At 42.2% G+C, this 17,128-nt stretch overlaps 1 protein-coding gene and 1 long non-coding RNA gene across 3 annotated transcripts in view; one reads left to right on the plus strand and one right to left on the minus strand.

Annotated features, from left to right (window-relative positions):
• LOC309567890 overlaps positions 1-17,128 on the plus strand; it is a 110,794-nt gene that overhangs the window by 73,424 nt on the left and 20,242 nt on the right. Inside the window, exon 3 of the long non-coding RNA XR_014225969.1 lies at positions 2,169-2,281. This is a non-coding gene — a long non-coding RNA (uncharacterized lncRNA). The remainder of the gene's footprint in view (positions 1-2,168; positions 2,282-17,128) is intronic.
• The window catches only part of SCN2B (sodium voltage-gated channel beta subunit 2), a 45,083-nt gene that overhangs the window by 8,119 nt on the left and 19,836 nt on the right, over positions 1-17,128 (minus strand). Inside the window, exons 3-4 of one of the 2 annotated variants that reach the window (XM_082273399.1) lie at positions 2,462-2,672; positions 2,061-2,257 (exon numbers count right to left, since the gene is read on the minus strand). In XM_082273399.1, coding sequence (XP_082129525.1) covers positions 2,061-2,257; positions 2,462-2,672 — 408 coding nt within the window. Of the gene's footprint in view, positions 1-2,020; positions 2,258-2,461; positions 2,673-17,128 lie in introns of both variants that reach the window. The other variant, XM_082273400.1, reaches the window with a different exon arrangement.

A 17,128-nucleotide genomic window follows, 5' to 3' on the forward strand; every position in this document is an offset into this window, starting at 1 on the left:
ATGCATTTTTTTTTTTGTTTTGTTTATGGTATATATCAGTGATGGTATATTTCAGTGATGGCGAACCTTGGCACCCCAGATGTTTTTAGAACTACATTTCCCATGATGCTCAACTACACGGCAGAGTGCATAAGCATCATAAGTGCATACGTATATATGGTTTGATATGATATGCTGATTCTGAAAATTGCTCTGCAAACAGATTTAAAAGATACTGACACATTAGCATTTGGGAGCGCAGGACGGCACCACTTTTTAATATCATTTAACATCCTTGAGAATACCCTGGCCAGGTTGTTTGGCCACAGGCTCTGCTGACCTCTCTTTGATTAGAGGGTCCTATGAAGTCGGTAAGTCTGCACTTTTTACTAAGGTGGTAGTGTCACGGCTTGGAGGGTGCAATGGTGGTGATGGAGGTTCACTGTTTCTGAACATTTATGAAAAGAATATCATTTTTCACTTCAATTTTGCACAAGTTTTCTTCTTCCTTTTTCTTTTTTTTTTTTGGACTTTATGTGTAGCTATCTCTAAATAGGGAAAATTTGTATGGACACTCTTATTAACTTTTTGAACATTATTGTTATGTAGTGTGGCTCTTTTTGACATTTTATTTGAATTTGTTCTGTGTTAAGTAGTATCTCACAGTTTCTATCACTGATTCATTGTGGATTCTACTTTGTCTAAGTGCAGTTTCAGTTTTCTAATTACAGCTCGATTACATACCTTCACAATTCTGAACTTGCATCAGTCATCAATAGATTGGCATACCAGTGTCACTGACGTGTTGGTGGCTTGAACTTACTACCTGCCTAATAATTACTCCAGTAATTCTCAACTTTTTTTCAGTCAAGGCACCCTTTAAAATTAGGGACAATCTCAAGACACTCTCTAAAATTATAGACAATCTCAAGGCACCTCATTCTAAAATGTAAAAAACTATTCTAATAGCTTTACAAAATGCAGCAACATCCACTTATGTAGGAAACCCATCATTAGAGGTGATTTATTCTTTCAAATCCAATACACTTTTGCACACTGGTACTAAATAGTATTCCAGTATTTCTCTTCTCCCTCAGTTTTTCTCCATCACTAAGCTAATGTGACCCCAGCACTGACAGAGAGGGGCTGGGGAGGGTCAAACAAGGATGCTGTGCAGATGACCAACATCCTCCTTATCAAATGATGGCATCATTGGTTGTTAAGATGCCAGCGGCTAGAAGGTCATAATGGTGCACAATAAAAACTTGTGGCTTTGCGTAACCAAAAGGTAGGCTTCATCTACCTGCTGGCTTGTATATCATTTTGGGGCAAATGTTAGGCATTTTGCCAAGGCACCCCTGAAGAAACCTCAAGGCACCCCAGGGTGCCTGGGCACCCTGGTTGAAAAAGGCTGCTCTACTCCATGTCTGATATTCAGGATAATAAACTCTGCCATCACCAGGGCTATATTTACACTAATATGGTTGTATGCATTTTGAAGATTTTCTCCTTTTTCAATGCAATTCGGATTTTGTCAATGTGACAAAGTGACTTTACTACAATTTCTGTTATTGTTGACCATCAAAGATACTACTCCCACTTGCTTTTGTTATTTTGACCAAAAGTCCTGATTATGTTCCCTTCTCCTGTGGCTAGCAAAGTAACGCTGCTCAACTTTAAATAACAGATAGCAAACAACCATAAATATTATTTCTAAATAGTAGATTTCTCCCAAAAAATGCCCCTTCTTTTACTAAAGATGAGAATACAATTCATTAGCATTAATCTGCACCAAAAAACATGATGCTGTGTTCCTGTTGAGACTTTACTGTAAATAAGTGATCGATGCTTGCCAGCTACTTTTTTTCCCAGGCATGAAAGCAGCTACCAGAAAAAGTGGTCATGAGTGAACAGGGAAGCGCTCATTGGCCTCTTGATCTCAAAAACTGTATATTATGTCTAGTTAGAAATTTGGGTTCTACTTTTATATTCTGTTTCCTTCATCTCAATCAATATATGAGATCCCCATCTCCTTACTCACCCTCTCCCTCCTTTCCCCAAGCTCCTCATTGTTCACATACTTTCAGTTCGCCTTCAGGGTTTCCCTCCCCATCAGTCTTCACTTCTTCCTCTGTTTTTTGGTCCTCTGAGTTAAGATTTTGCATTTTCTTTTTTCTAACACATTTTAGGACGACCAGGAATAGAATGACAAGAGCTAAGAAACCTCCAACTGAAGCTCCAACCAAAACGGCAACCGTTGAATCCCTTTCTGGAGGAACTGAAAGGGGAGAACACAGAAGAGGTAAAAACACACTGGTCATAAAGTGCAGAGGAAAGATAAGCACTATCAGAGTAAATAGTTGACTGCTCATGGAGACTGGTGTATGCATGCAGCTCATTTTATAGAGAAACAGACTCTGTTTCTTCATGTTTTCTATGCCCAAAAGGATATACTGTTCTTTAAAAATTTAGAATGACGAACCTTCTGTTAGGACTTCTAGATGAATCTTTCCTATGCCTTTGTGTCGGTCTGGGGGATTCAGCACATAACAATGATAATCCCCTTCATCTTGCAATTGAACATCATGAATTGTCACAGTTAGGTCATTTTTGCTGGGGTTTCCTGTAAATTCCACTCGGTTCTGAAACCGCTCAAGACGCTGGTTGATAATCTTCTTATCATACTGAATGAACTGGAAATTGTTAGTGGAAAAAGGTTATTAAAGATAAAAGTAAGGAAGTAAAGTCATAAAGTCAATGAGATTCAAGGACACAGTTAGAAGGGATTGTCGTAGGAAAGACAGTGGTAAATTGTACTGACACATTGCCAACTCTTGGTTCTGTTAAATGCCTTGGGGTAAATTGTGTCCTCCTGAGGGTTTACAGTAATATAATGGCAAAATTTATTTTTATGCACACATGCTTTTTGACACTCCATAAAATTAAAATGAATAATAGAGCTGCGCTATGCATACATTGAGTATATCGATAGAAAATAATCCAAACAGTAAAGGAAGAATGTCCTAATATGAAAAGTCCATCCAAGTAAATAATCATAGATATTAGTGATACACCAGTGCAAACAGGGAAAAAAAATAATGAAAACATAAAATAATAAAAAATCTGAATAGTATTTTATATGAATTAGAGTCCAATTTTTATAAAGGAGAATCCTTCCCATGATGTTGACACCATCCAACACCACAAATGTAGTGTGACCTCCACCATAACAAAATGCCCACTTACCAGCTTGCATGGGCCTCTTATAGAGAGAAATCTTGCACTTGTGGCCTATACCCAGCCAGGGCCTTTATCCATCCAGGAAAGGTATAAGATTGGCAAATCCCACCACACACAAAGTTCACAGAGCATAGGATCAGCGAGCAATCGTAACTCAATCATGGATGTAGCCCTCCACGGAACCCATACAGCATATAGTCCAACATCAGGGTATCACACATATTGAAGTTCCCCAGAAAGATATAAAACTTGCCATAGTGTAAAGACGTATGGAACTTTAGTTGTAGCATAAAAGATTGTACTTACATTTGAAAAACATAAAATTGCTTATATAAATGAATACCCGGCCAGCTAATACACAAACGCCCGTCCTTCAGGGATCACAGAAGCGCAGTGACGTCAGCAGGTCGCTCCACTCTGATGTCATCCTGGGGCGTTCATGTATTAGCTAGCTGGCATTTCATTTATATATGCCGTTTTATACTTTTCAAATGTAAGTGCAATCTTTTATACTTCAGTTAAAGTGAATTGTGTGTGTTGTGGGGTTTGCCAATCTTATACCTTCCTTGGATGGATAAAGGCCCTGGCTGGGTATAAGCCACAAGTGCTTTTGACCTCTCTCTATAAGAGGTCCATGCAAGCTGGTAAGCGGGCATATTGTTACGGTGGAGGTCGCGCTACATTTTTGCTGCTGGATGGTTTCAGCATCATGGGTTTTCTCCTTTATCACAATCGGACTCTAATTTATATAGAATACTGTTCTGATTTTTTATTATTTTATTTTTTCACTGTTTGCACTGGTGTATGACTAATATCTATGATTATTTACATGGATGGACTTTTCACATTAGAACTTCCTTTACTGTTTGGATTATTTTCTATCAATGTATGCTTAGCGCAGCTCTATTTTTTATTTTATTTATCCATTGTGTCTATCTCACAGCTGAGTTGCTGCTTTTGGAAACCTTTGCATATCTTAGTGCAGTTTCTCTTTTCTTTATATTTTTTGACACTCCATGTCTCTAAATCACAATAATAGTAGGTTGTTTTTTTTCTAGTAAGTTGAATAAGTAGACTTAAATTTGCAAGTACTAATGTTTAGAAAGACCTCAAAGCATTTAAGTACCACCTTAGGAATAATTTCTCCCGGCAGCTTGTACCTTGTTGGTAACTATGTGCCCTGGATAGTGAGTTATTGAACAGTGGGACTCACTAGCTACAGTAGATTGCAATTTCCTTAACACTGTCTATATCTACAGAGGATAGCAAAGGCTTGTTTATAGAGACACTATCATCTTGCCTATGCATGCCTATGCAGGGTTAGCCACACAGTTAGATGAAATCAGGCTGTCTGTCTGCTTAGCAAAGTCTATGCAATGTTTTTTTCTGTGTATTTTCTACCTCTTTGCCTGTTGTCCTTGTAAGCCAACTTTGAGAGATCTGAGACAGACGTATCACTGGAGATGAGACACATTTTACCCTAAACAGATTCAAGCTGTAACCTTGTAGTAAATCAGTTGCATAATCTATCTCACTGGCTCCTTTTTAGCATTGCCTTTCTGTGCAGCAGAACTGATAAATGTCACTCAGTGCTTCAGTAAAGGCCGCACCCCACATACCCCCACTCACCCTGACTACACTCCCTTGCCACTGCGTCCTCTGTCACAGCTGGCACTTTAATCAGCAGCATCAGCAAACTGGGGTAGTGGGGATGTCACTCCCTTGGTCATGTGTTAGGTCTTGGACCAAGGCTGCTAGACCTGAGTACTATCACATGCGAGGTTAGGAGGTGCCTTTTCGGAGAAGCTTTCACTTTGACATTGTCTCCATAAAGTGCTTTAATTGCTTGTTCAGAATATGCAAATATGTTATTATGTCTAGTCTGGGCACAAGAACACTTTAAGACTGCTTTGATGGTTTCCACATTCCTACTGTATTACAGTGTTAAAATTTCTCGTTATAAAGACAGTCCTTACGATAACTCGAACTGGGTATTAGCTTTATACAAAAATAAAACATAGGTGGCCACCTTTATTTTCTGTAAAACTGAAATCTGAAGATTGTATTTTGAAGTGAACCTATGTTTGCTTTAACAGCTCTAAATGCAGACAGCCATGCATAGTAGACACTTAGAGCTGGCACACTGCTTGCTATGATATCTTGTAGAACATCCACGAGCCCTAATACCCATGAGGTTCTAATAATGGGTGAATGTTTTTTTTTTTTTTTTAATTATAAGCCCGTGGTGTGTGAAACACATTCAAAAGACTTACACCCGGTGCATAAAAAAGTGCACACACGCAAAACGTGAGACACACAAAAAGTGCACAAGGCGTACACATGGCCCTCCTCCGAAGAGGAAGGGCCCTGACCCTGATCCCCCGGGGCGCGAAGCTCCTGACGGGGACTGAGGTACTCACTTAGGTCCTCCCAGCCGAAGCCAGGCAGACCCCGTTCTCCAGGGGGACTGCCGAAACAGCCCACCCCAAGTACTAGGTGGGGCTCCCCCGAAGGGAGACCCCATGAGAGAGGGCGAACTAAGCCAGAAGGCCATATCCACCCCCTCCCAAGACTTTCAGGGCAGGCCCGAGGACCTACGCCATACAAGTCGTGCAAGTGATCAACAAAAAAAGGGACAAACGTGAACACACAACAAAGAAAAAAAGAGTGGGGAAAGGGGAAGTGGAGAAGTGCTGGGTAGTGCCAAAGTGCAGGACCTTGGCAGGCCCCAAGGCCAGGAATAAAAAATTCCTCTGGTGCTGGCCAAAAGGCCCGCCCCAAGAGGCAGGTGCAGAAAAAGTGTGATGGTGCAGTGACCAAGGTGCCGAAAAACTCAGGTGGGCTGCCCCTCACCAGTGAGAATTAAGGCACCCCTGGGCTGCCACCCCAGGGGCACGTACACCACAGGCTTTTTCTGTCTCAGCCCCCGGCCAGACCCAGTGTAGCCCTTACCCACCAGGTGGTTTGGAACGTGGACAGCTTAGGGAGAGCCTGCCTTCAACTGGGGACAAGCCTTTTACAAGGCCAGATTCAACCCAGGAGGAAAGGCCCACCCACCGCCATCCAAATTCCTCACCAATTACATCCAGGAGCAAAAATAACCGTCATTTCCCAGCTTTCTTGCTCCCTTCAAACTGGTAGGGGCGGACCCATTCAAATCAGAAGGCGGCAGACCCATCCAACTTTCTCTGACAGTGCCTACTTCCCGGTCCTCCAGTTACGCCGAGAGCGCCCCGGTTCATTTCAGCCCCTGCCGATACTAACCATGAAGGTAATAATGGGTGAATGGTTACCTAACCTACTTCCCACTTCTTACTGTTGGTCCATTTTTGTAATGGGCAGCCTGGCTGACCAATAAAGGTGAGCTTGTTTGTCCTCCGAAGTCATTGCTAACAGATCCCAGAACTTGCACTCTTTTTTTTACTCAAATTAGCTGGGGGTTGGGTCATTTCCGCAAAGAAGCCTGCTTTTCAGGTAGGGAATGACCTGGCCCACAGTCCATTGGAGTATAAAAAGTGCATATTTGGAGTTAGGCTAGAGGCGAGTTTTTGGTTTGGTTTGAATGTAGGTTTATTATGTTCACCTTGCAGCTATTCCCTTATTCCTTATCCTTTTTTATTGTGACCCTGACAGAGAACACTTTATATTATCAGAATCTGTTCTTTATGCTGTTATTTTCATTCAACCTGTAGTTTCCCTGTATTTTCCATTTAATTTCCAGCTCTAGCGTCATTCACACCCACATCCTACACTCCTGCACCTGCTCTTCTAATTCACTTAGGAAGCCATCTCACCCACCTGCTCCATGTCCTTGTGCTCTATAAAACTAAACATCAGAAAAGAAATGTATGATGTAGATGAATATGCCATGCTGACTAATTCAATACCCAATTCTTCCTTTCGGTGCCTGACGCCATGCTAAGTTCCTTATGTTCCTTCCCACACTTTCATCTATTCTCTGCAGGTCTTTGTCGCACACTCCAGTAACATGGTGGGTTCTACTTACTGATGTATTGTTATTCTTTCATTACATTCTGCCCACCCTTTACTGAAAATTTTCCCTTTTTTTTTGTAAACTTTTGGTTCTATTTACTAAAACCTCATTAAATGTGTTTAAAGAAAACTTGACTGCTGTTGTAATCAAAAAATGTTCATTTTCCACCTTTGAAAATTCAGCCACCAAAATAAATGTTTTTTACTGTGAGGAAGAGGAAATAAAACATTTATAAACGGTACTGGTTAAATAGGTTAAATGTGATACAGTGTTACTCAAACATTTTAGGAATAGATAATAAAATTAAATAGGAATCTTCATCATGTAGTTTATGTAATTATATTCTAATTAGGAAATGACCACGCCTGTGAATTCTCAAGATGCATCATCTGGGACCTTTCATGATCATATTTCTGAATCATATATGAGTAGAGCTGTACATTAGAGTTGGCCAGGTTTCACCTATGACATCGAAGTGGCTCAAGCAGATAAGCTCCATTTTCAAGTTTTCTCTAGAGCAGATGTTCTTAATCAAGCATATCCATGACCCCTGGGGTATGGAAACCAAATGATGGGAGTAGGGGACTGGATCTCGGAAAATTCAATCATTATTCTCTGTATTACTGAACCTGAAATCAAAGTGGAGAAAGTGACTTGATGGGTCAGATGATATCACTTACATTCTCAGTAAATGGACATCAATTCCATGTTTGATGCACAAAAACAACAAAAACAAATCTCACTAGTTGTATCCAGCTTTTGTACATTTAGTGCCGGTTCACACTAGGTCGCTCCGACTTAGGGGGCGACCTGTGAAGTCTTGTGCAGCGCGACTTTGGCGCGACTTGCACGGACTTCATAAAATTAATGTCTATGCAAGTCGCCTCCAGGTCGCCCCGAAGTAGTACAGGACCCTTTTTCTAAGTCGGAGCGACTTGTGTCGCTCCTATTAGAACGGCTCCTGTACCGCACAATGGGAGCGAGACGGACCGCGACTTGTCAGGCTGACAAGTCGCGGTCCAAGTCGGACTAGTGTGAATGCGGTCTTACAAGTACATTTTTGTACTTTTGTTACATGAATATGATAATAGTTTTATCAATTTTCTTTCAGCTGTTCTGTTCCAAGCCATACATACAGTATCTCACAAAAGTGAGTACATCCCTCACATTTTTGTAAATATTTTATTAAATCTTTTCATGTGAAAACACTGAAGAAATTACACTTTGCTACAATGTAAAGTAGTGAGTGTGCAGCTTGTATAACTGTAAATTTGCTGTCCACTCAAAATAACTCAACACACAGCCATTAATATCTAAACCGCTGGCAACAAAAGTGAGTACGCTCCTACATGAAAATGTCAAAATTGGACCCAATTAGCCATTTTTCCTCCCAGGTGTCATGTGAATCGTTAGTGTTACAAGGTCTCAGGTGTGAAGGGTGATCAGGTGTTATCGCTCTCACTCTCTCATACTGGTTACTGTTAGTTCAACATGGCACATCATGGAAAAGAACTCTCTGAGAATCTGAAAAAAATAAATTGTTGCTCTACATAAATATTGCCTAGGCTATAAGAAGATTGCCAAGACCCTGAAACTGAGCTGCAGCACGGTGGCCAAGAGCATACAGTGGTTAAACAGGACAGGTTCTACTCAGAAGAGGCCTTGCCATGGTCGACCAAAGAAGTTGAGTGCATGTGCTCAGCGTCATATCCAGAGGTAGTCTTTGGGAAATAGAAATATGAGTGCTGCCAGCATTGCTGTAGAGGTTGAAGGGTTGGGGGTCAGCCTGTCAGTGCTCAGACAATACGCCACAAGCTGCATCAAATTGGTCTGCATGGCTGTCGTGCCAGAAGGAAGCCTCTTTTAAAGATGATGCACAAGAAAACAGTTTGCTGAGGACAAGCAGACTAAGGACATGGATTACTAGAACCATGTCCTGTGGTCTGATGAGACCAAGATAAACATATTTGGTTCAGATGGTGTCAGGCGTGTGTGGCGGCAACCAGGTGAGGAGTACAAAGACAAGTGTGTCTTCCCTACAGTCAAGCATGGTGATGGGAGTGTCATGGTCTGGGGCTGCATGAGTGCTGCCGGCACTGGGCGCTACAGTTCATTGAGGGAACCATGAATGCGACATGTACTGTGACATACCGAAGCAGAGCATGATCCCCTCTCTTCGGAAACTGGGCCACAGGGCAGTATTCCAACATGATAATGACCCCAAACGCACCTCCAAGATGACCACTGCCTTGCTGAGTGGAAAGGTGATGGACTGGCTAAGCATGTCTCCAGACCTAAACCCTATTGAGCATCTGTGGGGCATCCGCAATCGGAAGGTCTCGAACATCGGAAGGTCTCGTCATCATAGAGGAGTGGAAGAGGACTTCAGTGGCAACCTGTGAAGCTCTGGTGAACTCCATGCCCAAGAGGGTTAAGGCAGTGCTAGAAAATAATGGTGGCCACACAAAATAATTGACACTTTGGGCCCAATTTAGACATTTTCACTTAGGGGTTTACTAACTTTTGTTTCCAGCGGTTTAGACATTAATGGCTGTTAGTTGAGTTATTTTGAGGGGACAGCAAATTTACACTGTTCTACAAGCTGTACACTCACTACTTTACATTGTAGCAAAGTGTCATTTCTTCAGTGTTGTCACATGAAAAGATATAATAAACTATTTACAAAAATGTGAGGGGTGTACTCATTTTGTGAGATACTGTAGGTAATACTATTATCTAATAGGATTTGTGATGATAATTAATTTGACAGTTTGTTGACGGCAAGCTATTGGCAATCCAATATTGTAAAAAAGGTTAAGAACCCTTATTCTAGAGCCCAAGCAAATAATCAGATCCATCAGCTCCTGGAACCCCTTTACTGCCAACAGAGCGGCTCCATAAATCAATATTCTATCTCCACAATTGCTACAAAGTAGCTCTTCTCTGCTACACCAAATATGTTGATTCTTTAGCTGCCAAAGGAGTCTGAGGTATACTAAATAAATATTATCTTTTAGTGAAGTATATGATACATTTTAGGTTGAATTTACATCTTAGCAGTTCCCATAGATATAGTGTAGTCAGTTAACAGAAGAAAACGACATGCATCTTAGAATTATCATAAAAGTTAATCAGACTCATTCGCATCTTTGCCGCTGCAGTGCATTGCATTAAGAAACTACAGCCTGCATGAAATTTACTGCCTCAACATTTTGGTGCCCATAAAATAGAAATAAGTGGTAATGCAATAAACTGTACGTATAGCATAATATTTCATGACTAGCAGACAGTGCTTTTTGAGCAGGCAAGAATGTTCAAGACATATGCAGAAAAATGCAGAAAAGCACTTTAATATGCATGAATGCACAGAAATGATTGTCATAATGTGTAATAAAAACACACAGAGCTACATGCATTTTCACAAGGGAAATTGTGAATCTAAGCTTATACAATGCAATAAATCTACATGACCACAATAAACCATCTTCATATTTTCTATTTTCAAACAGCCATGATAATGGATTAAATATGAGGATATAGGTAGAAATGCAATGCTTTGATTGAATGAAAAAAGAAAATACATTAATATTATACTTTTCTCTATAGACAAACAATTTTTATTTAGTTTACACTTGTCTAGCTGCTTTTTACTGCACATCCACAGAATACAGCTCCAGGTGCCAGATTTATTTCATAATCTGCTGTGGCTCCAACCCATGGATCCAACCCAGAGCCCTGGAGCAGTTTTCTTTACAACTCTACTGCATAGTGGAGGTGCAGATAGAACCCAAAACAACACCTTACACAGGTAAATCACATTTACCAGAAAACATAAAAATAGAAACTCTCTCACCACCTAAATACATTTTAAAAAATACTACCTGGAATAAAAGGCTTTAAATATTTACCTGTCCCACTGTCTGCATTACTGATTTTCACTATCTTCAAGTGATGATGCTGCCAAAGAATCTTCTGCATGGGACACACTTCTGGGTGCATCAGATGCCTTGTCCCCTACTGTGCTCCGTGGTTCTCTCCACCAGACAATACATCACTGCTGTGCCCTGGAGTGAAGTAGGGGTAAGTGGATGGAACCACAGAATACAGAGGGAAACCAAGTGTCCAGGGCTTCCAGAGTTGGCACATGCTGAGGGTACTTCTGTAGTGGTATCTCTTGAAAGCAGTGAAAATCAGCGGTGCGGGCAGCAGGACAGGTAACTACCGTATTAAACACCAGATTTTCCTGCCAGCGTTTCTTTTTTAGGTAGCCAAAGTTAGAGCAACCCCACTCCTTCCCTGGTGCCATAATGCTTCTACCACCTAAACCTATTGATGCACTGCAGCCCCATCGAATACTAAAGCCTCGTACACACGCAACGATTATCGGCCGACCGATCGTCCGACTTTTGTCCAAGTTGCGTTTTGTTGGTTGGAATGTGCCTAGACTGCACACGAATTTTCTCGGCCAACAAAATTCTACTTCAGAAGTGATGTCATGTGTTGGTTTGTTTTCTTTGTGTTTTTTCTTCACTGAGCATGCCCAGTCTTGCTCATCAGATTTTTCCCTGTCGAAATCTGTACTGACTGCACGAAAATCGGCCATTGTGTTGACGGCCAACAAAAATTTTATAGTCTGCACACCAGATTTTTTTTGGCCGAAAAGTCGGAGTTGGTTGTCGGAAGCATCATACTAACAAGCCGAAAATCGGCAGATCGGACGTTGTCCGAAAATTCCCTGCCAATTTTAGACGCGTGTGTACGGTTCTTTAGTCTTTCCACCAAACAAACCATTGCTGGAGCATGGAAGTCTCCTGCTCTAAACTTCCAGGAGGTTTGCAACCAATTTAAATATATCTTCATCAATAAACAGCTTACAGCTATACTGCTGGATAGTATGGCAGCCATGATTGACTACACCAACCCACTGGGTCTTGATCCTTTATATCTATAAATACCCCCATTGGTCAGCCGCCATATACCCCCTCAGCCCTAATCAGCTGTGCACACTGTTAAAACTCTTCTTAACTTCACACGTCATCTACCCTCACAACCCCTACATTTGTAAACACCTATCTGTCTACCACACTGGTGTACCCTTGATACCTCCTAAAATCAAACTCCCTTATAAGCTACAATTCACCTCATATTTTGCTACTATTGTTCCATTTGGCAAACAGAATCACATCACCCTTTCAAAACTTTGGATTGCTTGAATATTGTATCTTTAACACCTTGCAGACATGTATTTCTTGTCTTTGTGATTCACCACCACAGTGTTTATTGGGATACTTGCTATTGGACCATTTGTATTTTCCTTTCTTCCTTCCTTAAAAACAATACAATTATTGTACAACCTAAAAGGAAGCCCAGTCTTTCCTGGTAATTCAATGGACTGAGAAATTGATTTTGGACCGATCTGAATCAAGAGAACAGTCTATTGACAGTTTTATGACAGTTGTCTCACTGCTAACAAATACACCTGTCAATAGACAGTTCCCCTGATTCAGATCAACTGACCCAGGCGCTATTTCTCAATCCACTTGATATTCAGATATATTTTAAAGCCCTGATGAAGTTGGGGTTTTTTTGGCCCCTGAAATGTGTTGGCTGCCTGTTGTTGTGTTCTTGATGTAATTGACATAGACCAGTGGTGGCGAACCTTGGCACCCCAGATGTTTTGGAACTACATTTCCCATGATGCTCAACTACACTGCAGAGCACAGGAGCATCATGGAAAATGTAGTCCCAAAACATCTGGGGTGCCAAGGTTCGTCATCACTGACATAGACAATAAAATCTCCTAATGGATTCTAAGCATCCTTGTTCTCTGCACTTTTTGTAAGTTAAAACTTGTATTGTCTTCTCATTTCAGGCCACCTCCATTTTGCTATATACAGGGGAGTTTCTCGACTTGTGGAAAGCTGCCAAACACTAGCCATCTGGTGCCTTGAAGGACTTTCAATGTCATGATTCAGGATCATGTATGCAGCTCCTTCTTTCCGATTTCCCCTAATCTGTAAAAATCCAATAGTAGTTCGAACTCCCTACCATTTTGTCTCATTTTCCAAGTTTTGCTTTATGTTATGCTTTGGGTGGGCAATTAACAGGCCTGTGGGCTTTTAAATGGGGGAGGTACCTAGCAGTATGTCAAATGTAGACCTTCAGTAAAGTTGATATTTGCATAGTATCTTTGTGGCAGCTGCTGCATGAACCAAGGTGATGGGCAGGAGCTCTAATGGTAAGTGCACAGAGTTTTTGTCAATAAGAACTGTAAATACTGAAACTCCTATAATGACATGAACAATTTGTACCGTTTTTTTTGTTTTAATTAGGCAGGCCCTCTCACTGTATACTTTCTGGCAAATCTAAAGAAGGATGCATAATCACAGCATAACATACTGTATTTGGCCAGCTTAAATGCCCCCCTAACACCCAGCCCTTTTCCTGACAGAATCATACATAGATAGACAGACAGGCAGGAAAGCAGACAGATGGATGAATTGACAGATGGCATACAATTAAATAGATAGAAAGCTTGAGTGAATATTAAGAGGTGAACTCTCTTTCTCTGACTGCTTAATTCATTTTGTCAAGCAAACCATAATAGAATGTTAAAAAACCCATCCTAAAATTAACTATAACCCATGTGTGAACTAGTGTTACAAAAAGAAAAACTTCACAGAAAAATTAGTGGACTGCAAAATCAAAGATTTCAAATTATTGAAAAGGAAGAGGCCCTGAGTCCACTCTTGGATACTGGTGTCTGCAAAACTTAACAGCAGTTCCCATAGGCGTGCACAGGAGGTTGTGCCAGGTGTGCCTGGGATGGGCACACCCTAATCACGCAGTGCCAACTCCCCCTACTGCCCGTAGTTCCCCCCGTGTTGGAACTTAGAGAAGCTAAAATATGACTTTGCTGACAGACATTTCTGAAACTTAAATGTCAAGCAAAGGTAAAAAATATTACAAAGTAACTTTACATAAATAAATAATTAGGCAAATGTATCCGCATAATACAATGTGTATTGTATTAGTGTCCATTCACATTGATCCGACTTGTCAGGCGACTTGTCAGCCTGACAAGTCGCGGTCCTCACGCTCCCACTGTGTAGTACAGGAGCCGTTCTAATAGGAGCGACACAAGTCGCTCTGACTTAGAAAAAGGGTCCTGTACTACTTCGGGGTGACCTGGAGGCAACTTGCATAGACATTCATGTTATGAAGTCCATGCAAGTCGCGCCGAAGTGGCGCTGCACGCGACTTCACAGGTCGCCCCCTAAGTCGGAGCGACCTAATGTGAATGGGGGCTTAATGTACACGGGTACCTGTCTAACCACTTGCTTCAGTATATATTTTCGATAGACTGCAAAAAACACACAGGAGGGCGGAAACTCCTTGTGCATTACCAAAGACAAATTTATTGAGTCCACCAAGACAAATTAATACTCACATGCAGTGCTGTAGGCCTAGGGAAGCACTTTGCAGGGGGGCGGCAAAATAGCCGCCCCCGCCTCCACCTGAGACTCTATTGGCCACTGTTGCTAAAGCCACCTGGTGTCTAGCAACCAGTGATGTCACGGCTGTGAATCCCTGGCCCTGCCACCCCTCTCTCTCTCTCTCTCATCCCCCCTCTCTCTCTTATCCCCCCCACTCCTCTCCCCCCCCTCCTCTCTTCTCCCCCCTCTTCTCTCATCCCCACCTACCCTCTCTCGCCCACCACCTCCTCTCTCTTGTCTACCACCTCCCCTCTCCCGCCCACCACCTTCTCTCTCACCCACCACCTCTCCTCTCCCGCCCACCACCTCCCCTCTCTCGCCCACCACATTCTCTCTCTCTCCCACCACCTTCTCTCTCCCACCCACCACCTCTCTCCCTCTCGTTCCCTCTCATTATCCCCTCACCCTCCCTTACACACCCCCTCTCTCTCTCATCCCCCTCTCTCATCCTCCCTCACCCACCCCCCTCTCTCTCTCCCACCCCCTCTCATGAGATCTCAGGGGTTCTTGCTGGAACTTGTAGTCCTTCAATTTTGGAGGGAGTCACATCCCTTAAACAGGAAGGGGTGGGCAAATGTCCATAGGAGGGGAAGAGGGGGCGCCCAATATTAGTCTTGCCTAGGGCAGCACCAAACCAAAATACACCACTGCTCACATGCAGATAAAACCAGAAAGCATATAACTGCAGCTCTGAGGAAGGGAGCTTGTCCCCCCAAACATGTCAGCACTCCAACCGTTTGGTCCCAGGATGGGTTTCATCATGTTCAGCTGAAGTACACTAGTTATATGCTTGCTATTGTTATCTGCTTGTGAGTATCCATATGTCTTGGTGGATTCAATACATTCGTCTATATTAATGCACGAGGAGTTTGCACCCTCCTGTGTGTTTTTTGCAGTCTATTGAAGTTTTTCCAGTCTGTGCAGGGCTGCACCCAGAGAGCCATTGTGGACTTTGTTGAAGAAAACCCCTGGATGTACAGCTGGAGTGTTTTTGGAGAATACATTTTCAGTAGCATAAGGTCATGTGGAAACTCTGTTGTATTCTTCTAGATATTAACAAAGGCCGTTGTTTTGCAATTTTCACAGTAAATTAGGCCTGTATTCAAATGATACCGCCCATACTGAACTGTCTGTGGAGAATGATCCACAATCTTAAGTCTACATTCACACAGTCATAAAGAATGTACTGGTCCTTTTACACATGTTTTTTTCTAGCACAAAAAGGTCCTTCATAATGATCAGCAAATGCTTGCCTAAACCTGTCCCTTTTTCTCCCAATACCTGCAGCTGGCATACATGCATTCCAGTGGTGTAACATCAGGGGTCGCAATTGTTACCCAGCCCCTGCCCCTGCCCCTGGGCCTCTCTGTCACATTAGGTTTTGGGAAGAGGGCAATTAGAGGAACCAATCCTCTGTATGCAGCAGCTGAAAGCCAGCATCTCCCCCTATCCCTCCCACTGCTTTCAGCTGCTGCATACAGGGGTTTGGTTCCTCTAATTGACTAAGCACCCTCTCTGTGCTCTGTGCCTGTGCCCGTTTGTGTGTCTGTGCCTTCTGACCGCATCCCTCACCCCACTGTATGCCCCCCCCTGGAGCTCCACCGGCTTTCCCCCTCTCTTCTCCCACCAGCTGCTGCAGGGGATCTTTTCAGGCTGCAGGGAAGGGGTTTGTAAGTATGTCATTTACCGGTCCCTTCCTTTTCTTTTTTTTTTTTTTAACAACCAGGATTGATTGTTCTTTATTGAGGAAATGGCATGATAAAATAACAGCAAGTTACATGTCAATGCAAAGCAATGTAGTGAGCAATCAAAAATTTAACATAATCTGCAAAGGGTTCAAAACAGGTAGCTTACAAAGTACACAAATAAACAAACAAGAAAGACATAATGAAAAAAGGAGACCCTTACAGTAGACAGAGCAACACAAATACTAAGTTGATGCAGCAAGTAAATATGAAAGAAAAATACCCTGCTGGCTGCCAAAACGTATAATTTTTTTTAGGGCATCCTCTATAAATATACGTTGGTTTGTACATGGGTAACACAGCATTAATCTAAGACTCCCATGAGGCCACTGAAGGAATGGGGGTAGTCCATTTGCTAAGTATTCCTTTTTTAGCATAACACAGTAAAAAAGGAAATCAGTATTTCAGTGTAGCCCATGTTAGGCCTCTGTTCATTGTTCTGGATGCCCAACAATGCAAGATCAGGGGAGAGCAGGAGGGACAGCTGTAGACGGGTATTAAAACATTCAAACAGCTCCACCCAAAACTGTGCCACCCTAGAGCAGGACCAAAACATGTGAAAATAGGTTCCAACACTGGAGTGACAGCGGGGACATTTGGGAGACCGATAAATTCTGTGCAGTCTCTCCTTTCCTTTTCTTAATGAGCACAGTGAGTGATCGACACCAATCACT

This window comes from Pelophylax lessonae, assembly GCF_965119305.1.
Source record: "Pelophylax lessonae genome assembly, chromosome: 12".
Lineage (NCBI taxonomy): Eukaryota > Metazoa > Chordata > Amphibia > Anura > Ranidae > Pelophylax > Pelophylax lessonae.